The sequence below is a fragment of the Cervus elaphus genome, chromosome 24 (assembly GCF_910594005.1).
Source record: "Cervus elaphus chromosome 24, mCerEla1.1, whole genome shotgun sequence".
NCBI classification, from domain to species: domain Eukaryota; kingdom Metazoa; phylum Chordata; class Mammalia; order Artiodactyla; family Cervidae; genus Cervus; species Cervus elaphus.
In genome coordinates, this window is record NC_057838.1 from 69,740,744 (window position 1) to 69,766,470 (window position 25,727).

General features: G+C 54.9%; 2 protein-coding genes across 2 annotated transcripts in view; one reads left to right on the top strand and one right to left on the bottom strand.

The window, feature by feature from the left end:
* The window catches only part of CFAP92 (cilia and flagella associated protein 92 (putative)), a 34,485-nt gene extending 28,249 nt beyond the window's left edge, over window positions 1–6,236 (bottom strand). Inside the window, exons 1-2 of the mRNA XM_043886233.1 lie at window positions 5,893–6,236; window positions 5,042–5,324 (exon numbers count right to left, since the gene is read on the bottom strand). Of these exons, the coding sequence (XP_043742168.1) occupies window positions 5,042–5,303 (262 nt within the window). The 5' untranslated portion in view covers window positions 5,304–5,324; window positions 5,893–6,236. The remainder of the gene's footprint in view (window positions 1–5,041; window positions 5,325–5,892) is intronic.
* Window positions 6,237–11,024: 4,788 nt separating this feature from the next.
* Window positions 11,025–25,727, top strand: part of EFCC1 (EF-hand and coiled-coil domain containing 1) — a 28,295-nt gene continuing 13,592 nt past the window's right edge. The window contains exons 1-2 of the mRNA XM_043886567.1: window positions 11,025–11,751; window positions 12,992–13,275. Coding sequence (XP_043742502.1) covers window positions 11,071–11,751; window positions 12,992–13,275 — 965 coding nt within the window. The 5' untranslated portion in view covers window positions 11,025–11,070. The remainder of the gene's footprint in view (window positions 11,752–12,991; window positions 13,276–25,727) is intronic.

Sequence of the window (25,727 nt, forward strand, 5' to 3'; positions counted from 1 at the left end):
TATCCAAAAAGTTAAGAGGCTTACTCCTTGGAAGAAAAGCAACGACAAATCCAGACAGCGCATTAAAAAGCAGAGACAATACTTAGCCTACAAAGGTCCGTCTATGGTTTTTCCAGTTGTCACATACAGCTGTGAGAGCTGGACCATAAAGAAGACTAACACTGAAGAACTGATGCCTTCAAACTGCGGTGCTGGAGGAGACTCTCGAGAGTTCATGGACTGCAAGGAGATCAAACCAGTCAACCCTGAAGAAAGTCAACCCCAAATATTCACTGGAAGGACTGAAGCTGAAGCTCCAATACTTTGGCCACTGATGCGAAGAACTGACTCTTTGGAAAAGACCTTTATGCTGGGAAAGACTGAGGGCAGGAGGAGAAGGGGACGACAGAGGATGAGATGGTGGGACGGTATCACGGACTCAAAGGACATCAGTTTGAGCAAAATCCAGGAGATAGGCAAAACAGGGAAGCCTGGCATGCTTCAGTCTGTGGGGTCGCAAAGAGTCAGACACCACTGAGCGACTGAACGACAATCCAAAAAGTATAAACACAGTTCTTAAACCCAGCAATTCCACTTCTCAAAATTCAGGCTACACAAGGACCCACACATATGCCCAGAAATGTACTACAACGATGTCTAGTGAATAACTGGAAACAACTTACATGTTCACCGACTCGGGGAAGGGTAAATGAGGCACACAGGATGGAACACTACAACACACAGGTGTTTAAAACAAACGCCGACCAAGTAAAACCAAGTCTGCTCACGTCCTGTAAGGGATCTGAAATACACCATCAAATTATTAAGAAGCAAGTTGCAGAATAGGATATGTAGGGTCTCATTTTTCTAAAACAAACAACTTGCATAAACATTCATGGATAAGTTCATAAATATTGAGGCATTTAAGGAAAAAACACTGAAGCTAGAATTTTATACCTACCCAAAGATAGGTTCTTCAAAGATACTGATGCTGTAAAAATATCTTCAGGCAAAAGGTCTCTTAAGTGCAGCTGCACAGCGATCTACTTTATAAATGCCTTTGGAGCAAGTGCCAAAATAAGAAAAACGAGTCTAAGAGAGGCTGCCAGAGATGTGAAGGTTGAAGGTGATCAAATAAGCACCAGTGTTCTTTTGGGCGGTGTCTGCAGGTATCCTTTGCATGTTTCATGGTATCAACAGACCAAAGATAAAAAGTACCATTATAGATAAAGGAGGTCACACACGGCGACAAAAAGTTCAATTTGCCAAGAAGAGATAGGTCGGTTTTGAACATGGTATACATCTAACCAAACAGTTTACAAAATATCTGAACCAGTCATCAACAGAACTACAAGGAGATGCTGAAATTAATCATCATGGGGGGATAGTTCAAGTAGGACAACAAAAAAGACATGTCAAAAAATGGAGAACTGCTTGATATACCGAGGAAAAAACCTACCTAAGCAGGCAAGAAACCTGTACTCCACGAACTATAAGATGCTGATGAAAGAAACTGCAGACAACACAGATGGAGAGAGAGACCACATGTAACTGGATTGGAAGTCAACGCTGTTACAGTGACCGTACTACCCAAAGCAAACTACAGATTCAACACAATCCCTTTCAAATTGTCAATGGCATTCTTCACACACCTAGAACAAAATAATGTTTAACTTTGAATGGAAACGCAAAAGACCCTGAATACCCAAAGTATTACTGAGAAAGAAGAACAGAGCAGGAGGAACCTGGCTTCCTGACGTCAGACTACACTACAAGCTATAGTGATCAAAACACCACGGTCCTGGCGCAAGGACAGACACAGATCAGTGGAACTAAACAGTATCCAGAGATGAACCTCACGCACCTGTGGTCACCTAATGGATAACAAAAGAGGAAAGAATATACAATGGAGAAAAGACAATCTCTTCAATAAGGGTGCCAGAAAACTGGACAACTGCATATAAAATAATGAAATTAGAACATTCTCTAACACCATACACAAAAATATACTCAAAATGGATTAAAGATCTAAATATAAGACCAGATACTTCAAAATTCCTAGAGAAAAATATAGGCAGAACACTCTGATATAAACTGCAGTAATATTTTTTGGGATCCATCTCCTAGAGTGATGAAAATAAAAAAGAAACCAAACAAATGGAATCTAATTCAACTTAAAGGCTTTTGCACAGCAAAGGGAACCACAGACAGAATGAAAAGACAACCTATCCCCCCATGATGATTAATTTCAGCATCTCCTTATAGTTCTGTTGATGACTGGTTCAGATATTTTGGTCTGGGAGAAAATATTTGCAAACAATTCTACTAACAAGGAATTCATTTTGAAAACATACAAACAGGTCATACAGCTTAATATGAAAAAAAAAAAAAAAACCCAAACAAAAAATGGGTAGAAGACATAGACACTTCTCCAAAAAGACACAGAGATGGCCAAGAGGCACATGGAAAGATGCTCCATATATCACAATCATTCAGTTCAGTCTCTCAATCGTGTCCAACTCTTTGCGACCCCATGAACCGCAGCACACCAGGCCTCCTTGTCCATCATCAGCTCCCAGAGTTTACCCAAACCCATGTCCACTGAGTCAGTGATGCCATCCAGCCATCTCATCCTCTGTCATCCCCTTCTCCTCCTGCCTTCAATCCTTCCCAGCATCAGGGTCTTTTCAAATGAGTCAACTCTTCACATCAGGTGGCCAAAGTATTGGAGTTTCAGCTTCAGCCTCAGTCCTTCCAAAGAACACTCAGGACTGATCTCCTTTAGGATGGACTGGTTGGATCTCCTTGCAGTCCAAGGGACTCTCAAGAGTCTTCTACAACACCACAGTTTAAAACCATCAATTCTTCGGCACTCAGCTTTCTTGATAGTCCAACTCTCACATCCACACACAACCACTGGAAAAACCATAGCCTTGACTAGACAGACCTTTGTTGGCAAAGTATGTCTCTGCTTTTTAATATGCTGTCTAGGTTGGTCATAACTTTCCTTCCAAGGAGTAAGCGTCTTTTAATTTCATTGCTGCAATCATCATCTGCAGTGATTTTGGAGCCCGGAAAAATAAAGTCAGCCACTGTTTCCACTGTTTCCCCATCTATTTGCCATGAAGTGACAGGACCAGATGCCATGATTCACAATCATTAGTGAAATGAAAAATCAAAACTACAATGTGGTGTCACCTCACACTGATCAGAATGGCCATCACTGAAAATCTACAAGTAGCTTTCGATACATTACCTCTGAGAGTCTGCATTTAAACACAGAATTAGGGGATTCACAATCAGTTTGGGCTGGGGGGGGGGGGAAGTGCCTTAATCTCTTCTTTATCTGCAGAAAGTATAAATAACATCATCAGTCACTACAACAAAGCTAGTGGAGGTGATGGAATTCCAGTTGAGCTATTTCAAATCCTAAAAGATGCTGTGAAAGTGCTGCACTCAATATGCCAGCAAATTTGGAAAATGCAGCAGTGGCCACAGGACTGGAAAAGGTCAGTTTTCATTCCAATCCCAAAGAAAGGCAATGCCAAAGAATGTTCAAACTACCGCACAATTGTGCTCATCTCACATGCTAGCAAAGTATTGCTCAAAATTCTCCAAGCCAGACTTCAACAGTACGTGAACCATGAATTTCCAGATGTCCAGGCTGGATTTAGAAAAGGCAGAGGAACCAGAGATCAAATTGCCAGCATCCTTTGGATCATTGAAAAAACAAGAGCGTTCCAGAAAAACATCTAGTTCTGCTTTATTGACTATGCCAAAACCTCTGACTGTGTGGATCACCACAAACTGTGGAAAATTCTTAAAGAGATGGGCATACCAGACCATCTGACCTGCCTCCTGAGAAATCTGTATGCAGGTCAAGAAGCAAGAGTTAGAAATAGACATGGAACAACAGACTGGTTCCAAATCGGGAAAGGAGTAAGTCAAGGCTATATATTGTCACCCTGCTTATTTAACTTATATGCAGAGTACATCATGAGAAACGCTGGGTTGGAAGAAGCACAAGCTGGAATCAAGATTGCTGGGAGAAATATCAATAACCTCAGATATGCAGGTGACACCACCCTTATGGCAGAAAGTGAAGAGGAACTAAAGAGCCTCTTGATGAAAGCGAAAGAGGAGAGTGAAAAAGTTGGCTTTTCAACATTCAGAAAACCAAGATCATGGCATCCGGTCCCATCACTTCATGGCAAATAAATGGGGAAACAGTGGAAACAGTATCAGACTTTATTTTTGGGGGCTCCAAAATCACTGCAGATGGTGACTGGAGCCATGAAATTAAAAGACAGTCGCTCCTTGAAAGAAAAGCTATGACCAACCTAGACAGCATATTAAAAAGCAGAGACGTTACTTTGCCAACAAAGGTCCGTCTGGTCAAGGCTATGGTTTTTCCAGTGGTCATGTATGGATGTGAGAGTTGGACTATAAAGAAAGCTGAGCACTGAAGAATTGATGCTTTTGAACTGTGGTGTTGGAGAAGACTCTTGAGGGTCCCTTGGACTGCAAGGAGATCCAACCGGTCCATCCTGAAGGAGATCAGTCCTGAGTGTTCATTGGAAGGACTAATGCTGAAGCTGAAACTCCAATACTTTGGCCACCTGATGCGAAGAACCAACTCATTGGGAAAGACCCTGACGCTGGGAAGACTGAAGACAGGAGCAGAAGGGGCTGACAGAGGATGAGATGGCTGGATGGCATCACCGACTCGATGGACATGAATTTGAGTAAACTCTGGGAGTTGGTGATGGACAGGGAGGCCTGGCGTGCTGCGATTCATGGGGTCTCAAAGAACTGGGCACGCCTGAGCGAGGGAACTGACTGACCGAACTGAGCCTCCTGGGACTTTGAGAGGATTGAGTCTGTGCAGTCTATGACACCACCCCCTGCCTGGCCCACAGCGGGCCCTAAGCTGACGGTTTCTCTCTGGACCTCTGCTCCTGGCATCGGCCACCCCACTTACGGGAGCCTCAAACTCGTGGGAAAAGGTCAGTGGTGCACCCCCTCTCCGCAGAGCGGGTTGGAATTCTGCCCTAACACTTACCCGAAGTCAGCGGGAAGGCCAGAGAGATGACAAACTTGCAGGGGACGACGTGGGGCACGTCGGAGTTGAAGGCACTGGTGGGCCTTTCCGAGGACTCGCTGCTGCACCGGTGGTCGGAGTCCGACTCCTGGGCCCAGGCCCTGTCCTTCAGGTACTCGTCGGCTTCACACTCGCTCCCGGACTGGTGAAAGCTGCCCATGGAGGACACGGGCCCCGTGCTGGCCTGGTCCTCATCCTCCCACTCCCAGGCCTGCAGCGACATGCTGCAGGGGGGCCCAGGCGGCTGCCAGGAAAGGGAGGCGCTGCGGTCACCCCAGGGCTCTGGAAGGGAAGCCGGCATCCCGCCGGGGGCCCACCCTCCTCGTCGCATGCCCTGCCCCGTCCCCACCGACCAGCCGAGGCCTCGGACTGCCCGGCACGCGGAGAGAACCCAGTACAGACGGAAGGAAACTCAGAAAACAGCGCCGTCAGTAATCATGCTAATGAGCACAGCCTATTTCCCAAGCGGCGGCCCCGCCCGCCCATTCCCAGCTGTCCCTCTTTTCACCAGAGCTCATCAGCGGCTGCCTGCTCCAGGTAGCGTCCCCTCCCCCGGGGAGCCCCCTCCGCTCCCGCAGAGCCGGTCTCGGGTTAGCTGTGCCCAGGCAGTGTGAGCGTGTCATCGGGGACAGCACGCTGACACCAACGTGTCACGGTTAGGGTTAGGGGGCGCGGACCATCCAGGCCAGACCCGCCCGGGCATCGAGTGCTGGGCTCAGGGCCCAAGCGCCCTCCACGGAGGCCACCGGAAGACTCTGAGGGGCTGCCCAGATGCACTGGGGGCCGGGGTGGGTGGGGTGTGTAGGGGGTACCTGCGGCACCTGCTTGGGGGCACGCTGGGCAGTCACGTGGGCTCGGGCCGCGGCGTCGGTCAGCTCCCACAGCCGCTGCTCAGCCGCCTCGGCGAGAAAGACGCTGTCGGTGCGCCCGGCCGGTAGGGAAGCCCCAGGACCCGCCTCCTAACTAAGCCTGACGGTTGCTAGGAGACGCACGTGGCCCCGGGGCGGGGCTCTCCTGGGGGGCGGGGCTCTCCTAGGGGCGGGGCTCCCGGCCTCAGCCGCTGCTGGGCGAGAAGATTCCTCAGTTCAGTTCAGTTCAGTCAATCAAGTCGTGTCTGACTCTTTGCGACCCCGTCACTGCAGCACGCCAGGCCTCCCTGTCCATCATCAACTCCCGGAGCTTACTCAAACTCGTGTCCATCGAGTCGGTGATGCCATCCAACCATCTCATTCTCTGTCATCCCCTTCTCCTCCTGCCCTCAATCTTTCCCAGCATCAGGGTCTTTTCAAATAAGTCAGCTCTTCGCATCAGGTGGCCAAAGTATTGGAGTTTCTGCTTCAGCATCAGTCCTTCCAATGAATATTCAGGACTGATTTCCTTTAGAATGGACTGCCTCGATCTCCTTGCAGTCCAAGGTACTCTCAAGAGTCTTCTCCAACACCACAGTTCAAAAGCATCAGTTCTTTGGTGCTCAGCTTTCTTTATGATCCAACTCTCACATCCATACATGACTACTGGAAAAACCGTGGCTTTGTAGGAAAAGTAATGTCTCTGCTTTTTAATATGCTGTCTAGGTTGGTCTCACAGTTTGTGGGACCTTATTTCCCTGACCACGGATTGAACCCAGGCCCGTGGCAGTGGAAGCACCAAGTCTTAGCCACTGGACCACTGGGGAATTCCTCTGGGCTCAGTTCTTTTTATTTATTTATTTGTGGCTGTGCTATTTCTTCATTGCTGCGTGAGCTTTCTGTAGTTGTGGTGAGTGGGGGCTCCTCTCTGGCTGTAGCGCGCCGGCTCCTCCCTGCGGTGGCTTCTCCTGTCGTGAGCACAGGCTTCAGAGCGCAGACTTCAGTGGTTGCAGCACTCAGGAGCTGTGGCACGCGGGCTTAGCTGCTCTGAGACATGTGGGATCCTCCCAGATCAGGGTTCCAACCTGTGTCTCCTACATTGTCAGGCAGAAGCTTAACCACTGGACCACCAGGAAAATCCAAGGCCCATTTTTAACAGACAGAAGTAAAACGATGTCTAAACATCCAGCTAAACTCCCCAACCAAGACTCTTAAAAATGTAAAAGCTTCGACACCAAAAATGACAGCTCTCAGACAATCCCAGATGCTCCAGGGGACTGGGCAGGATAACACACACTTTCGGATAAACAGCTTGATGACGTCAAGGGCTTGTAAAGTATCCATGCCCCTCAGCTGGCCAACAAGTCACCCGGAGACAGAGCCAACCATCAACAGTGTTACTGGAATGGAGAGAAAACACCACGATGTCTACCTCCTGGGTCAGTCCTAAGTGGTGCGTGGACCAGCCTTTGAGAAGAATGCTGCCCAGGAATGGTAATGATGGCAGAGCTGCTTAGGAAGACGACTGATGTGCAAAGAAAGATCCTGACAGCAGCATCCCAACTCATTTCTTTAAGTCAAGTTTAAGGAGGTACAACTGAAATGTCCTGTAAAATTCACCCTTGTAAGCGCTTTGATTGACGTGTAACAGTCACGTATTAATAACTTCCATGCCAGTGAAGACAGAGAATATCCCATCACTCCCAAAGTTCTTTCATGCCCAAATGCATGGAAACGTCTGAAAAGAGCACATCAGAAGAACTCTGTTCTTCTCTTGTTGGCACAATGGGGGATGTTTTTGCTTTTTAGCATTTTTCTGGGCTGTTTGAAGACCCTGTGAACGACATACTATTTGGAATGGCTCAAACAATACCGAGCTGACTTCAGAAACATCGCTTCTCTCCAAGGGCCTCTCCCGCACACAGACACACGCCCATCCCCCAGCCCAGACAAAAGCGCAGGAGACTTCCGAGTTTGCTCACTTGGAATCTGAAACAAAAACCTAGTGGGTCCAATCGGAATGATTTCAGAAGCGCCTGGTAACACAGCCCCACAGACAGACAGGCCTGACAGCCCCCCATTATCACCCCATACTCCCCTGCCCCCGCGGAACTGCGGGGGGCAGAGGCCAGGCGCCGGCTCTATGGCAAGGCTTTCAATACTGACTGTTGAAAGGATTCCCTCCCCAAAAGCAGTCGCCAGCTGCAGCAACAGGGGTAGTCTGGGTCAGCAGCTCTCAGCACTAACATGAGACTGAATCAGATTCGTCTGCAAGACGCGGCTCAGAAGTTCAGAGCCAGGTTCCAGACTCAGCGTTCTAAAGGCGCACAGCAACCCCTCGGGCGGTGGGACTCCCAGCCTAGAAGTTTCTACGGTCCAGTTAGGGGATCCAACCAACAACCAACATTTGGAATCTCGCAGACTCCATCATCCCTGGGTGAAAGGGTGCTCGAATCCGAGGCATGCCTGTGATTTCCTTCTGAAGCAGTGTGTTCACATCTACAAAAATGTGTTCAAACAAAACAACGTAACTAGTGCCTACTTAATGCCAGGCCGTGTGCTGGGCACGGGGGCCATATGGGATCTCTGGCCTTGTGAACCTCAGCCCTTGAGGCTTGCCTGCAAATAAATGGCGATGGTTGCTTTTAAAAGTACAAATTAAAGGGTCTTCCTTGGTGGTCCCCTGGGATCAAGCACAGGTTTTATCCCTGTTTGGGAAACTAAGATCCTGAATACTTCTCGGTGTGGCCAAAAAAATAGAAAAAAATCAAAATTAAAAGTTTTAAATCCTCTATAGGCAAAAAAAAAAAATCCTCTATATGCAAAGAAAGCACCACACCGTGCCCGGAGACAGCCGTGGGGAGGCAGCTGAGATGGGCGGACAGACAGGCACACGTCCCTACCCTCGTGGCCGCCAGCGTCTGTCATACAGGCAGACAGACCGACACAGCAGGCGAGAGGGTCTGTTAGGGGTGCAGAGGGCTTGCAATGTCACCGAGGGCCTGGCAGAGGAGGTGACTTTGCCGCAAGGAACTTGGAGGTGAGGGGGCAGGCTGTAAACACCTGGGGGAGGCAGATGCAAGGGCCCTGAGGTGAGTCAGAGAAACTGCAAGGAGGTCGGTGAGGGAGGCAGTGCGGGAGGGTACAGGGGACGCGGAGGTGCAGCCAAATACAAAGATAAAGCGAAACTGTGATGATGGTTCTGTGCTCTATAAATATGCCAGAAGCCATTTATTTATATACCTTAAATGGGTGAACTCTGTGGGCTGTAAATGGTAAAGAAAGTCTTTCCCCCTAAAAAAAAAAAGAAAAGCAAAGCAAATACACTGCCCTGTGAAAAAGGAAGATGTTACAGTGAAAAACAAATGCCTCCAACCCCTGGAAATAACCACTGAATCTGTCTGCGGACCCCTCTGTGTTTTTCTATGCACTTACACACACATGACCGCAGAGAAAATACTTAGCGCCGCTTTGGGCAGGTTCGCCGTGACGTCACGGTTACCCTGTACACGACGTGCGACAACTCGCTTTCTCACTCATCCTTGTCTGGTCGTTCATCCTGGAGAGAGCGGTGTCTCCAGTTTCTCACTGTTAAAAACGACAGTATGATGAACACCCTGCGCACGTGTTTTTCTAAGGTAGAAACCAAGATGTGGAGTTGATGTAAAACGTTGTGTCAAACGGTCATTACTTAGTCGCTCAGTCATGTCAAACTCTTTGCCGCTGGTGGACTGTAACCCACCAGGCTCCTCTGTCCGTGGGATTCTCCAGGCAAGAACACTGGAGCAGGTTGCCGTTTCCGCCTCCAGAGGATCTTCCCGACCCAGGGATCAAACCCACACTGCTTGCATTGGCAGGTGGATTGCTTACCACTGAGCCACCAGGGAACTTTAATAATTTTTTTTTTAATGCACACACAAAACAGTTGAGAAGGAGCACCTCTTCCTGGCAGAGACACGCGGTGGGCAGAGTCTCCAAGGATGAGTAGAAATTTGCCAAACTGACAAAGCGCTCACTCTGGGGTACTGCACCAGAGGAGACAGAATGCCGGTGCTTTTTCAAACTCCAAGATTTGACGTCTGAATTGCTAGAGCTGTACATGAGGCCAGATCCTGCCCATCTTAGCCACGGACAGCTGAAGAAATCTGCTTCTTGCTCCCTTTAGGCTGGAAGACAGTTCCCACTATCCGACTAGGACATGTCTACACCTCGCCTAGGCAAAAAAAAGAAAAGAAAAAAGGAAAAGCAGCCTTACTTTACCTTGGAGGCTGCTTTTATCTTCCAGAAAGATGTTCTAATGCATCAGAGAAAATGTCTGGCCAGACAGCTACCTGATTGGCTAACCCCCCAGCTCATTGGTCAACGGTTCTGGTTATAGGACCAACTCACCATTCTTCAGCACAAAGGGCTGGGAAGAAAGACCTCAGCTTTCCTACCCCGCCCTGGCCCCAACACACCCAGAGCTTAGAGAGCAAGGCTCTGGTTCAGATGGGTTTCTATCCACCGGGACCACCTTAAGGCATCCCCTCATTCTCCAGGTTGGTTTTCCCGGCTCATTACCACGAGAGGGCTGTGCCCCCCGCCCTGGTGGAGCTAGAAGTCGGTTTGGGGACCCAGCAGCTGACTTGAAGGGGAGGGGCCTCCCCGCTCCTACGGGGGTATGCTGGTCCGGGCGAGCTCGCCGGGCTCCCCTGGATTTCCAGCTAGAAGGGGGGAGGGGCGCGTGGGCGTGGGGACACGCCCCCAGCAAGAGAAGCCGGCTGCCACCCTCCAGTGCCCCCCCCAGCTTCCATCCTGCACCCACGCCCACCCCCACCTGGGGCACGCTCTGCACAAGGAGGGAGTTGAAAGAGGACAGACCCTGGAGTGGGAGGAAAAGAGGAGGCGCCCGGAACGCCCCGAGATCGGGAGAGAGGCCAGGCGGTGGCGGCCCCACGGGGACCTCGGGGCCCCTGGGTCCCCTTCCCCAGCCCCCGCCAAGCCCACCGAGGTAAACACGGCGCCGCCGCTAGACGCCGCGGGCTCCGCTAAGCCCCTCCTTTCGGGAAAGCCGGGGGCCGCCCCTGGAAGTGGTGGGCGGAGGGACCGGAGGAGGGGCGCTCCGGCGCGCTGGAGCCCAGCGGCCCGGGCGCGGAAGCCGGCATGGAAGGCGCGGCGAGTGACCCGTACCGGCGGCCCGCGCGGCGCACGCAGTGGCTCCTGAGCGCCCTGGCGCACCACTACGGGCTGGACCGCGGCGTGGAGAACGAGATCGTGGTGCTGGCCACCGGCCTGGACCAGTATCTGCAGGAGGTCTTCCACCACCTGGACTGCCGAGGGGCCGGCCGCTTGCCCCGAGCCGACTTCCGCGCGCTCTGCGCGGTGCTGGGGCTGAGCGTCGAGGGGGCAGCCGCCCCCGGGGAGGCCTCCGGGGATACGGCCGCCGGAGACACGAACTCTGGGGACGTGATCGCCGGGGACGCGGCCGCTGAGGAGGCCGCCGACGGGGACGAGGATGCCGAGGAGGAGGCGCGCCTGGCGCTGCGCGCGGAGCCGCCCGAGCTCACCTTCCGCCAGTTCCACGCGCGCCTCTGCGGCTACTTCGGCACCCGCGCCGGGCCCCGTCTGCCCCGCGGCGCTCTGAGCGAGCACATCGAGACGCAGATCCGCCTGCGCCGCCCGCGCCGCCGCCGCCGCCGAGCTGCCCGGCCGGCCGGCCCCGACGGTGGCCCGGACGGCGAGCGCCTGGCGCGGCTGGAGGAGGAAAACAGCAACCTGCGCGAGCTGGTGGAGGACCTGCGGGCCGCACTGCAGAGCAGTGACGCGCGCTGCCTGGCGCTGCAGGTGCGCCCGCGGCCGGGGCGGAAGGGGGTGGCGGGTGAGGACCGGACTGGAGGGCCGCCGACCGCGGCGGGCCGAGAGCCCCTCCTGGGCAGGAGGGGATGAGCAGGGAGCAGCCCGCCTGGCTTGAGCTTGCCTCCCAGCCGCTCCAACACCATTCCACCCCCAAACCCCAGTCCCACCAAGGAAACCATCCTCAGCCTCACCGCGTCTCCTCTTGCCCTCTGATCCAGACCCGGACCCTTCCAGGAAACCCGGACGGTCTCACAAAGGCCTCTAGAGGCTTCCGGCAGGCCTAGGAGATAAGGTGTGAGGAAGACTCTGTCCCGCCCTTAAGGAGCTCCCTGCCTAACCGGGTCTACGGGCAACTCAGCAGACATTGCAGGGCCTGCCTCGGGGCCAGGCCTCGCGTCCCCGGTGCTAAATAGCGTCACACTGTCAATAGGGCAGGCACAGGCCACCCAGCGCTGCGGGGCCAGGCGCCGACAGAGGCACGGACCCAGGGCAGGCGTCTGCGATTCAGTCAGCCTTGTGAGCACCAGCCTTGTGCCAAAGGGGACGACAGAGGCGCGGGATCAGACGAGGCCCGGAACAGCCTCCGAGGGAGCCGCCTGCTCCCCACGCGGCCCGGGCACAGCCCCGAGGGGTAGGGAGAGGCCCGGAGGGCATAGGGGTCGAGTCGCAGATTTTAGTGGCCAAGGCAAGGGCGCGCGGATGGGCATCCCAGAAGCAAAGCGTGGGGCGGGGAGGTACTCTTTTTATGTGGAGTAAGCTCGTCCAGGATCATTCGTTAAGTCTTTACTGAACACCTACTGTGTCCCAGGCCTATTTTAGTCGCCTGAAGACACAGCAATAAACACAGCAAAAGAAAACCCCACCCTTAAGGAGCCGCTGCCTATAGCAGCTAGGGGTGGGGAGGGCCGGGAAGATGCACCTGAGACCATGCAGAGAGGACCACCTCTGTGGGATGGAGGCGGGGCGCCCCAAGGGCGGGAGGTGGGTGGAGAAGAGTCTGGGGACTCACTGGAACTGCGCAAAGAACAGAGCCCGAGCTTTGGGCCTCGGTGGCCCGCACCCATTACCCGGGGGCATCCATTACCACGGGGCGATGCGAGCTCCCATCTTAGCAGAGTTAGGGGGAGGGCTAACCGAGCTCACACAGAGGGTTTGCTCGCGCGCTCTGGGCCGGGTCGGGGTCCCGCGCGAGGAGCTCACCGCCCGCCCTGCCGCCCTGTCCCGGCAGGTCGGCCTCTGGAAGAGCCAGGCGGGCGCCCAGGAGGCGGCGCGCGGCGAGCCCGAGGCGGCGGCGCGGGAGCTGCGGCAGGCGCGGGGCGCGCTGGCGGCGGCCGAGGCTGACGCAGGTCGGCTGCGCCGGGGCCAGGCCGAGGTGCGGCGGCGCGCGGAGAAGGCCCGGGAGGCGGTGCTCCGCAGCCTGGGGCGCGTCCGCGAGCTCGAGGCGCTGGCGCGCCAGGTGCCCGGCCTGCAGCGCGGGCTGCAGCGGCTGGAGGGGGAGCTGCGGCGCTACAGGTGAGCAGGGCGGGGACTGGGGTCGGGGATCCCCTCCCGTTCTCCGGCGCTTTCCTCCTCCCCACTCATTCTCATGCTTCCCTGTTGTTCACGTGTTCATGGAGCCACTCATCCATCCATGGGTCTGTTTTTGACTGATCAGTGCAATACTAATGATGGTAACAGCTAAGAGTTCCTGAGCACCTAAGATGGGCCAGCCTCTGAGCACTCAGGTGACTTAACTCACGGAGTCCTCCCAGCCACCAGCCCTGGGAGGCAGGTACCATGATGTCCCCCTTCTCCAGGTGAGGAAACAGACAGGCTCGGACCCCTTGTGCTCGCTCCACCAGGGCAGGACGCTGGGCTTGGGACCAAGGTTCAAATCCCGGCAGGACCTCTGATGTGACACCTTGGGAAAGTCACTGGTCCCCTCCGAGTCCCTGTTTCCTCTTGGGCAGAATGGAGACTGCGGTCCTTGCCTACCCGAGTGGCTGTGAAGATGCCGTGAGGCCTGCCTGGCTCATGTAGGTGCTCAGAGAACAGAGCTCCCACAGTTTCAAATCCCAAGGCGCCAGGCGTGCCTTCCATGTGCTGAGCACCGGCCCTCTGCAGCAGCTGTGGGAGGCTGCAGGGGGATCACTGTGAAGGCGAGGTTCTGAGATCCTGCCCCAGGAGGAAGGTGCGGGGGGCAGGGGATGTTACCCCGCGAGATGGGCCAGGAAGGGGAGGCGGGGAGGGTGCTCCAGAAAACGGAAACAGTGTAGGCAGAGCTCCTGGGCAGGAGGGACCTGGGCTCCAGCCAGAAACTAAGAGTGGGAGAGGCAGGCAGGGACCGGGCCAACCAAGGTCACGGTGAGGACGTCAGCCTTCCCTCGGGACAGCATGAAGCCATGGAAAGGTTCTGGCCGGGGGGGTCACAGGAACAGACTTGCAAAAAAAGTCACTCTGTTGTGATACAGCTGTGACTGGGAGGGGAAGGCAGGAGGGAGGGGCTGCTGTCTGCCTCCAGCCCCAAAGGAAGCGGGTCTGGCCCAGACTGCGGCGGGGCAGCCAGAAGGGGTGGCTTTGAACCTAGTTCCTCACCAGGCAGACCGTGTCCTTGAGTTCTGAGGTGCTCTCCATGGGGACAATGCTGGAGGGAAGAGGCCCACTCTGAGCTAGCCTCCTGCAGCTCCAAATGTTTGGACAGTCACTTCCTGTTTGCAGAGCTGATCGGCTGGGGAGCAGGGCCCATTGGCTTAAGGCCCATGTCCAGCCTTGGATCTTTCTCCAAGAAGAGAAATAAAGGGTCTCTTCTTCCTTTTGCCCTAAAGTAACTGTCCTTTACAGCATGATTATAAAAGTAACTCCAAACATTCATATAGCTCTTTACAGGACAAAACTTGGATCCACAGCCAATGCATAATTTAATCATCTCAAGACTGTGCAAGGGAGAGGTTCTGCCCCATCTTACAGACTGTGGGAAGTGAGGCTCTGAGAAGCTAAGTGACATCCCAGGGCCATATAGCCAGAAAGTGGAAAAGGAACGTCTGTCTGGCCCCACAGCCTGTGTTGTTTCTTTCTTTCCACTTCACCTTCTCTGTTGTTGGCTCATGGTTACAAGATGGCTGCTGCAGCTCCAGACCTCATGTCTGCTATCCAGGCATAAGATGGACCAGGGACATTCAGAGCAAGAAGGATTTTCTGATAGTGAGCTTTGCCTTGATATTCAGGGAGAGGCCCCCCCACCCCTGCTTCTCCCTCTGGAACTTGCACCTCCTTCGACTTGGCCAGAACTGCATCATGTGGCTGCCTCTACCTGCAAGAGAGTCAGGTGATGCTGCTATCCCAGACAAAACTGGGGCTCCTGGTTCGATCCCTGGGTCGGGAAGATCCTCTGGAGAAGGAAATGGCAACCCACTCCAGTATTCTTGCCTGGAGAAACCCGTGGACAGAGGAGCCTGGTGGGCTACAGTCCGTGGGATTGCAAGAGTTGGACACGACTTAGCAACGAAACCACCGCCTTAGGAAGGGAAAAGGGACCAGAGGCTGCAGAGGCTCCAGAGGCTATGCCCAGGGAATGAGGAAACCAGGGGCCAGACAGTGGCCTTCCTACGGTGCTTAGGTGATGGCTGTCACTTATGTCCCGGCCCAGCCCCGGGAACAGACCTCCTCTGTCTGTTTTCTGTAGTCAGAGCTTGCAGGTTTTCAGGCTGACTTGCCCCCAACACCCTCTGTCCTTGAAGCAAGGAAGGGGAAGGGGACAGAACAGCCAAGAACACTGGTCACAAAACCAAGCTCGAGGGACCCAGGACGCAGCTGAGCTTCCCGACTCCAGACCAGACCCCTTCCCCGGCGGAGCCCCTCCTCAGGTGCCCTCTCAGCCGCTTGCTGCTCAGGAGGAACTGCTTTGAGTTCTTTCTCAAAGCCGGCCTTCTCCTCCCTCCCCAGGCCTCGCCCCATCTCTCTCTCTCGGGGAAGCCGCCTCCTCTCATCTCTCTGGCGTTGCTTATCCCCAGCCCGTCCAGTTCTCCCGTCATGATGGAGATGGCCACCCTGAGCCCAGCTTTGACAGAAGTCAGGACCCTGGAGGGCCCCCCGATCACGGGGGGTGTTCCCTCTCTGCCCCCACCAGGGCCTGAATCTGGGCTGCTTTCTAGATGCGTTTCTTAGCTCCGGGTTTCTGACTACACAGCTGGTGAGAAACGACCCCACACCTTAGGCAGCATCCCGAAGCAGCCGGTGGGGTTTTCTCGCCTCCGTCCGTGGATGAGATGGCCCCTGGATGCCCCCTCCTGCAGGGGCCTCCTTGTCTTCACGCAGCAACCAGGTCCCCGGCCCCTGAGCCACCTGGGCCTCAGACCCCAGTCCTGACCCCTTGGGGGCGTTTCCGCTCCACCTCCCGCTCCCCACACAAGCCGGGCATCTTACCTTCTAATCTGTGACCTTGGCTCTGCATGCTCCTAAATGGTAAGGCTTTCCCCAGCACTTCTGTGTGTTTGAAGATAGAAAGGGCGCTTCCCATAGCACCTCCATCCACCGTCTTGGTTGGGAACCTAGGAGAACAGACAGGAGATATTTAAGCCATTGGAGACACTCATGTATTTGCCCCACATTTCCTAACCACCTTCCATGGGCAAAGCCCGGTGCGGATACCTCGGGCACACAGAACAGACACCGGCACGCCCACTGCCCTCTGAGGGCCCCTGGGCCCGAGCAGAGCAGGCCATGAACTTGCCTGCAGGGACACACGTGCGCTTTGTGCAGAGGGGCCCAAGGGAGCGACTGCTGCTTGCAGAGCCGTGAGGCTCCTGGATCTCATAGGAGTATTCTGCACGTCAGCGCACTCCACAGCCTCCTGGAGCTCCCCCAGCCAGCCGGCCTGCAGAGGACTGCTGGGCCCATCACGGCCCCATCCACCTCCGGGCTCCAGCTGCCCACAGCTGGCCTCCTCAGCCTCACACCGCCTCGTCCCAGACAGCAGACTCGGCTCCTCCAAATCCCGCAAGACAGTTCCTCCTCCCGGCACGCGTGTGATCAGAGCAGGCACGACTGAGGATCCCGAGGGGAAGACGCGGATTACGATGCAGTGATGCAGTCTCACATGGAATATTTAGCACCACGATTTATAGGATATCATCTAGCCCTCCAAACACTCCTCCCAAGCTACACCCAAACAGTCCAGCTTTCCCTCCTCTGTTGTCTCTTTCCATCAGCCAGGTCTCTTAATGAGTGCCAGAAAGTCTGACTCGCTTAAAAAAGAAGCTGGCTTTTACTAAAGTTTAGGCGAGGCCAGCTTCAGGCATGGCTGGATCCGGGTACTCAAACAATGTCACCAGCATACAGAAGCTCTGGGCTTCACTCCCAGGCAAGGTCTCTCCCCTGGCAGCCTTTGGGGCACTGACACCTACAAAGCTCCAAGCCCAGTAGAAAGATCACCTCTCGGCTGAGCGAGCCTGCTGGAATGCCAGGCTCGGCCTCGGTGGGCCAACTTGGAAGCACGTTCATCCCTGAGCCCACCAGGAGTCAGGATCACGTGATGCTCTGACTGGCCAAACTTTAGTGACTGACCCTCCGAACGTACACATACCCACAGTGACCCCCGTGGAACTCGGTCTGAGCCCCTCCCAGGAGAATCACAGAAGTGCATGTCCCAGAAATGTTGAACAATACACACCCCAAAGTCAGCTCTCCCAGGCCGCCAAACGCTTCGTGGTGTTTGGGGGCCGTCTGCACCCTCACCAACCTGCCTGTCCTGTGCCTCAGAAGTTGCAGGGAGCGTGGGCCAATCAGCCCAATAAGGATGGGCTTCTTACCGGTCTCCAGGCCCAGCCTGTGAACCCTGCGAGGAAGCAGGAGAGCTTGCGGTTCTTAGGCCCAGCACCCAGCCCAGGGCCCCAAGGAAAACAGTGAAGGAGCAAATGATGGGACCAATGGGCATGTGGACGGGACCAACGGGCATGTGGACAGAAGCAGCCTCGGAAACGTCTTGGCAGCAAGGACACGGGCATCCAGCGCCCGGCGGGTGCCTAGCTGTCCCAGGGCATGACCCTGCCTCCAGCGGAGCCGCCCTGCTCTTGGTGACCACGGATTCTCTCAAAGCTTCGAGTCTCAGCCACCTGTCTGCCCCGCCGCCCCCGCCCCACGCTGTCGAGGAGAAGCTGGCCCTTTAAGACACCTGGCCAGGCCGCCTGCTGGGCAGGGGCCGGGCTCTGCCTTCAGAAGGGAGACAGAGAAGCCAGCTCAGTGGGGCTGAAGAAAGGGCCTCCGCGGCTTTGTTGTGTTTGCTGGGAAGGATGCAAAGACCCGGGTGGGGGCGGAGACAGAGGGAGGCAGGGGGCCGCCCACTGAGCTGCCCTCCACAAAGATGAGGGCCTTGCGGGCCACCCCCTTCTCCCGCCCCAACCAGAGCGGCCAGGCCTGGGGTGGGGGGTGGGGGGCAACGTCAGGGGGTCAGGAGGGAGGCAGACGGGTGGGGGGCAGGCGGCGGGGCGGGGGCTCCATCTGGGGCAGAGGGGGGATGCAGCTCCCAGTATCCTGAGAAACCAGCGTGCGGGTGGCCGCTCGTGGGAACCAAGGCCTTTCCCGGGGACAATACCCCAGCTCACAAAGGGACAGTGCTGGCCGGGCGCCTGCCCCACCGGACCACCCGGTTCGGGGCGTGGGGCAGGGGCAGGCTTGGGAGGCCCAGCCCGGCCTAGGCCTGAATCCCAGCTTTCCCAGACGCTTACCTGGGCTCTTGAGCTCTACCCTCTGTGAGCCTCCCTTTCCTCACTGTGAAGTGGGGGGACCCTGTGCCCCCCGCTGGGTGTGGGTGATCAGTGAGGTGGGGGCAGGGGGGTGCAGCTCTGGGGTGCTGACCTGTGTACATCATTCTTGCCGCTGCGAGCCTCCGTATCCTCATCGGTAAAACGGGGCAAGAACGGTAACTATTCTGACCCCCACTTCACAGGGAATTTGAAGATAAAGTCACAATACATACGAAGCACCTAGAATGCTGCTTAGCACTGAGAAGGTCCCTGATAAAGCTGGAGATGACTATTACATCTATCCCTGCTCACAGCATCCCCCATAAACAGGAATGGTAACAGGGGCCAGTGCTGTTGGTATGAACTGGAGTCTAGCCCCCGAGAGCCCCCGGTGTGCGGGGACCACCACAACCTGAGCTTCGGGGCCTGCCGGAGTGGCAGAGTGTGGGCAAGCACAGAGGAGGCATGCGTGATCGGGCGTCTCGGGGGAAAGCCGTCACTTGAGCTGGCTGCTGAAGGATGAATGGCAGTTTTCTCAGGCACGGCAGATGCAGGTTGCTGTGAGTCCAAATGAAGGCCTGATGCCTCGAGGGAGGGACTGTGGCGGGCGGGTGGGAGGTGGCAGAGAGGGTGCTGGGAGCACAGCTGGGGATGGTGAAAGGCCCTGAGCGGGGCTGAGGCGTGAGGCCTTCGCCCCAGAGAACGAGCAAGACAGACAGACCGGGAGGGCAGTGGCTGCCCTGAGCTTCCCGGCGGCCCCTCAGGCTGTGGAGAGAGACGGGCAGACGGGGAGACGCAGGGCGAGGAGGCCGGTGAGGGCTCTGTTTCTGGGTGCAGTGCCCGAGAAGGGACGGGTCACCAGCCCACACCCCGAGGCCTCACCCGGGGCTGGGCGGAGCCTCTCTGTCCTAAGATGCTTCCTCAAGGGCGGAACCTTAGGATCTGCAGGATAAGACAGACAGTAGGGCGGGAGGCAGCAGAAGCGAGGACAAGGGGACCCTTCCTCGGGGTGGAGGAGCCAGCAAGGGGTCACCCAGAGCGAGTCTTCACGTCCACCCGCTGGGTCGGGGAGCGGGTGTCACGCCGGTGCCAGCAGAGCGCAACGATGACCCGTGGGTGTCAGGGCAACACGGGCCTGATGCTGAGCCCGGATCTCGGGGGCCAGGGGGGTGCACGCCGTGCCTCAGAATCACACACGTTCACAGTCACAGGCCCCGGGAGCAAGCTCAGCCAAGAGTCCCACTGGGCAGAGGCTGAGGAGGGGTGGTCACGAGACTGTGGCTCCTCCCGACTCCAGGGGGTCCTGCTGGAACACGAGAAGCCCTCAGTGGGTGGTTAAGTCAAAGTGTGAAGGGTGAGTTGCTCAGTCTAGTCCAACTCTTTGCGACCCCATGGACTGTAGCCCGCCAGGCTCCTCTGTCCGTGGGGTTCTCCAGGCAGGAACACTGGAGTGGGTTGCCATTTCCTCCTCCCAGGGATCTTCCTGACCCAGGGATTGAAGCCAGGTCTCTGCATTGCAAACAGATTCTTTACAGTCTGAGCCACCACGGAAGCCCCAAGTTGGGGGTATTGGACTGCTTATTTAACCTATATGCAGAGTACATCATGAGAAAGGCTGGGCTGGATGAAGCAAAGCTGGAATCAAGATTGCTGGGAGAAATATCAATAACCTCAGATATGCAGGTGACACCACCTTATGGCAGAAAGAGAAGAATGAATGAGCCCCTTGATGAAAGTGAAAGAGGAGAGTGAAAAAGTTGGCTTAAAGCTCAACAGTCAGAAAACTAAGATCATGGCATCTGGTCCCATCACTCCATGGGAAATAGATGGGGAAACAGTGGAAACAATGAAAGACTTTATTTTCTTGGGCTCCAAACTCACTGTAGATGGTGACTGGAGCCATGAAATCAAAAGACACTCACTCCTTGGAAGAAAAGCTATGATCAACCTAGACAGCATATTAAAAAGCAGAGACATTACTTTGCCAACAAACGTCCATCTGGTCAAAGCTGTGGTCATGTGACGCATCTTCAGCAATGTCCCTCAGACATGCAGCCTTCACCACACTATTAAAGGCAAAAATCAGGTGGACATCTGTCCTCTTCTACCCAGAAAAGCAAGGCATGCCCCCCAAACCACATGCACATGGCCAAGAGAGAGCATCAGCCAAGGCAGGGCCCACGGGCCGGGAGCCAGGGACAAGCGGAGACCGCGGGAGAGAAGGAGCCAGCCACTGAGCTGTCTGATGGACAGTGTCCCCAGAGACGTCCACCCCCAGGCAAGCGCGTGTCCCCGGCTGGACTTCCTCAGGGCACAGCCTGGGCCCACACTTCCCACTGACAGCCTAGGGTCTGGGTGGTGGGCTCCTGCCAGGAGAAGGGTCTTGATTAAAGCTAATGCACGCAATAGTCATGTACAGATGTGAGAGTTGGACTATAAAGAAAGCTTAAGTGCCGAAGAACTGAAGCTTTTGAACTGTGGTGTTGGAGAAGACTCTTGAGTGCCTTGGACTGCAAGGAGATCCAACCAGTCCATCCTAAAGGAGGTCAGTCCTGAATAGTCATTGGAAGGACTGATGCTGAAGCTGAAACTCATAATTTGGCCACCTGATGTGAAGAACTGACTCATTGGAAAAGATCCTGATGCTGGGAGGGATTGGGGGCAGGAGGAGAAGGGGACGACAGAGGATGAGGTGGCTGGATGGCACCACCGACTCGATGGACATGGGTTTGGGTGAGCTCCAGGAGTTGGTGATGGACAGGGAGGCCTGGTGTGCTGCGATTCATGGGGTCACAGAGTCGGGCACACTCAGCAACTGAACAACAATCTGTGCAGTAAATGTGTCCTTCAGAAAGGGGTGGCAATCTGGCCAAGGTCACCCAGGCAGTCAGGGCACAGCCCAGGCGGGACTCAGTCCTCAGGGGCCCAGGAGTCCCAGGCCCTCCTCCTGCTTCCGTCAGGGTGGGGCTTGGGAACAGCCTCAGCTCTGAGCCTCTGGGGTTATGCTGGGGATGCTCTGTGACCCCACGTTCGGGAACCCTGCTTTCCAGTTCCAGGCCAGGCGGGGGGCCTCGGGCACGCAGATGGGGGACAAGCAGACTGTGGTTGGTCCCCCAGGCCAGGGGCAGCCTCCCAGGACCCGGGTGGCCTGGCTGCCAGACCAGTCAGTTGCCTTTGGCCGTGACGGTGGTCCTGGGAGGTGGGATCCCCCTCAGGCCCCAGCGTCCTCCACTCTGCCCACGTGCACACCTCCAGCTGTGCCAGCCTCTCTGCTCCTCACACCCCAAAGCTCTCCCTGTCTACTTCAGGCGCCCTGACCACGCTGGGGGACTCCTGCCAAATTCACATCCATCCAGCCATCTGAGCTACATCCCGTGACGTCTTCAGAGGCCCTGGCCTCTGCTCTGTCACCTCTCATAGCCCCTGGCCTTCCCAGCTTTCATTTGTTTCTGCCGTGACTTCACCAGCTCCGGGTGGCCCGAGGAAGGCAGGCTCCCGCGCTGGGGCCGCTCACTACATGCACTGTTTCCGGCATACACGGTGGCCGCCACACGGCATCTGTCGGATGCATTACAGAGCAGAATGAACAGCCCAGGCTGGAGGGGGCTTGCTCGGGCACCCCCTGCACCTGGCCCCCAGTAAACGCAGCGCCCCACGTTCAGCTGGGGAGCAGAAACAAGGAACAATCAGGAAGGGTGCCCCGGCCCCGAGCAGTGTCTGCACACTCCACTCCACGGGTTTATTTTCAGCTCTTCCTCCGAGGCCCCCCGCTGAGCCCTTCTTCCTACTGTTGTCCTCTTGTTTGCACTCGCAAGTCTGTTTCCTGTGAGCCTTCGCTCAGGAAAGGCAGCCGGCCTGCTAGCCTCTGGGCTGCCGGCTGCCTGGCGCCCCCGCTCCTGGCCAGGCCCCGCATGTCCACTCTGCCCGGGAGCTTCCTGAAGCTTAGGGGCCGCTGGGTGTCAGGGGCACGAACACAGGGAGGGAAGTAAACTCGGTGACGTTTTCCATCCAGCTCAGAAAAAGCTGAATCCCGGGGTGTCCGATGGTCTCCGACTGGATCGCCTTGCTGAGCCATTTGGTTACAGCCCAAGTCATTCAAACGCTAACCCACGGCTGCCGTGGGTGTTTTGCGGATGTAACTCAAGTTCATAACCAGTTGCACTGGACTAAGTGAGGCCGATGATGCTGGATAATCTGGGTGAAGCCGACTTAATCACTCGAGAGGCCTTTAAGCGAGGCTGAGGGCTGCCCTGAAACAAGGGGGTTCCACTGCATCCAGGGCTTCAGACGCCTCCAAGCCCCTCCTCTGGCTTTCAGACTTGCTGGGCTGGTCCGCCAATCACAGGGGCCACTTGCTGGTGGTAAAGCTCTTGCGACAGCTCTGCAGCACAGACGTGAACATTGACGGGCCTCCCGTGCTGGCCCGCCGTCTCTGCTGAGCCCTGCCCCACGCAGGGGCAGAGGCAGGAGGCAGGAGGGGAGCGGAGCCCGCTTTGCTGCACTTGTGGCACCGGCAGCGCGCTGACAACTCCACATACACAGCCTCGTGTAGCCCCAAGCAGTGCCCCGTTCATCACTGGTCGTGCTATAGGCTGCAAGTAGCAGAAAACTCTGCTCAGAACGGCTTAAACCACAGTAACATCGATGACCCTGCGTGAGGAGCCCAAGGGAGAGCAGCTCAGTGATGTTTGCGGGTACCCAACTCTCCATCTCCGACCCTGTCTTCCTCAGCTTGTCATCTTGGTCTATCAGCAAAGGCCCCTCATGGTCACAAGATGGCTGCCATGGCCCCAGGCATCACTGCCACATCCAGAGACAGAAAAATAACTTCCTCCGCCAATTCCTCTGTTCCCAGAGATTCTCCTGGAAGACATCTTCTTCCTTTCACTGCCCAGGATCACAGAATATGCTTATTCCTAAACAAACCTTTGGCAAAAAGAAGGAATCACCATGATCAGCTTAGACCAATCAGATCTCCCGTCTGGAGGCGCTTGGCCAATTAGTGCCTGATGGAATAACTGAGATTGTGCCAACAAGACAGATGGGTGTGCCTGTTTGGTTTGTTTTATTTGGTTTCCATGCAACCATAACAGATTACCACCAACTTAGGCACTCAAAACAACATCCGTTTATGATCTCACATTCTGCAGGCCAGAAGTCCAGGCAGGCTTGCCTAGTTTCTCTGCCTGGACTCCCACAAGGCTGAAATTAAGGTTCCGCTGACCTGGGACTCGAGAGAAGAATCTGCTTCCAGGCTCACCCAAGGGGAGTCAAATTCAGGTCATGATGGTTGTACGACTATAATCCGCATCCTTTGCTGGCTGTCGGCAGGGTCGCTCGCTACATACCACCTCCCGTGGCCCTGTTTATCCTCCAGCCGGGAATGACCCAAGTCCTTTTCACTTTTCACATCTCCCTGACTTCCTCTTCTGCACCAGCCAAGACAGTTCTCTGTTTGAAAACTGTGATGAGGTGGAGATAATACCCAGGCTTAAGGTCAGCTGTCCCGTATAACATAACACCATCCCGGGAGTGACACCTCACCACATTCACAGGTTGCAGGAGTTAGGGTGTGGGGTCTTGAGGGGTCATTCCTAGAGGACAAGTATCTCCACCAGAGACATCCTGGACATTCATTTGGGGGCCTGTTTGTCTCGATGACCAGCTGGGCGGTGTTCCTGGCACTTGATGGGAGCGGGTGGTTCCCAGGGACACAGGCCTTTGGGCAGGCCCTGGACCACCCACCAGGGTTCCCTTGTACCCCAACTTCCAAATGCCCAGCTAGGTGTTCATTCCACGAAGAAAAGTGCTTTCCACTGCAACTATCTGAGATGACCATCTAACTCTGCTTTACTTATAAACACATTTTTTTTGTACAGTTTTAATACACAGAGTCTTAGAATGCAATGCTGTGTCAATTGAGGAAAGGTTATGGTTTGTTTAGAATTTTCCAAGCGTTGCTCATCATTTCATAAACACATCACAGATGTGTTTTGTTATCTTGCTATCACAGATGATAACAACACTTGTGAAGCTTAACCAGCTGGTACAGAGCTCCTGAGTCCACTGGCATTCGTGACTCCGTGTCCCAGGGAGTCTGCATATCTATCTGTCTCTGTGTCCATCTGTCCATCCATCCATCTATCTGAATACCTTTCCCTAGGCCTTATATCAAGATGTCAAATACAGGCAAAAAGTGTCACAAACATCTAACTGAGTATTACCTTAACCTCTCTGAAATTCAAACTAAGCCATTATTAAATAGGTTTAATCACCTAAAACTCATTTATACCTGAGTATTTACATATTGAAATATGTACTGTAAAATTAATTTCTCTCTCCTTTAAATCTCAAAGCATCAGTTCAATTCAGTCGCGTCCAACTCTTTGCGACCCCATGGACTGCAGCACGCCAGGCCTCCCTGTCCATCACCATCTCCCAGAGTTTACTCAAACTCATCTCCATTGAGTTGGTGATGCCATCCAACCATCTCATCCTCTGTTGTCCCCTCCTCCTCCCACCTTCAATCTTTCCTAGCATCAGGGCCTTTTCTAATGAGTCAGGTCTTCACATCAGGTGGCCAAAGCATTATAGTTTCAGCTTCAGCATCAGTCCTTCAGTGAATATTCAGGACTGATTTCCTTTAGGATTGACTGGTTGGATCATTGCAAGGGACCCTCAAGAGTCTTCTCCAGCATCACAGTTCAAAAGCATCACCCTTAGTTTTTTCAAAGTATATGTAAAAACAGGGTCTATCCCTTATTCAGCTCATTTTGGGATCTTCCAACATAACCATTATAAAAAGAGGGTGGCAGTTTGTCAGAGGTGGGGTCCTCTGCTGTGAGGGGACAGAATGAGTGTCTGAGGCACAGAGCAAGGGTCTGGCTCCAACAGCGCCCAGGTCTCACGACGTGCTGCTCTCCAGGCACTTGCCAAAGTTCAGACACTCCAAGGATCCGTGTCAATTTTTGCTATCTCTGCATCAAACCTGTATTATTATTCTTTAGTTACTATTTTTCCTTAAATCATCTCACTTTTTTACTTAATAGATTTAAAGGGATAGCCCCTGGTGGCTTGGGTGGTAAAGAATCTGCCTGCAATGCAGGAGACCCAGTTCAATAACTGGGTTGGGAAGATCCTCTGGAGAAGGAAATGGCAACCCCCTCCAGTATTCTTGCCTGGAGAATCCCAGGGACAGAGGAGGCTGGCGGACTACAGTCCATGGGGTCTCAAGAGTTGGATACA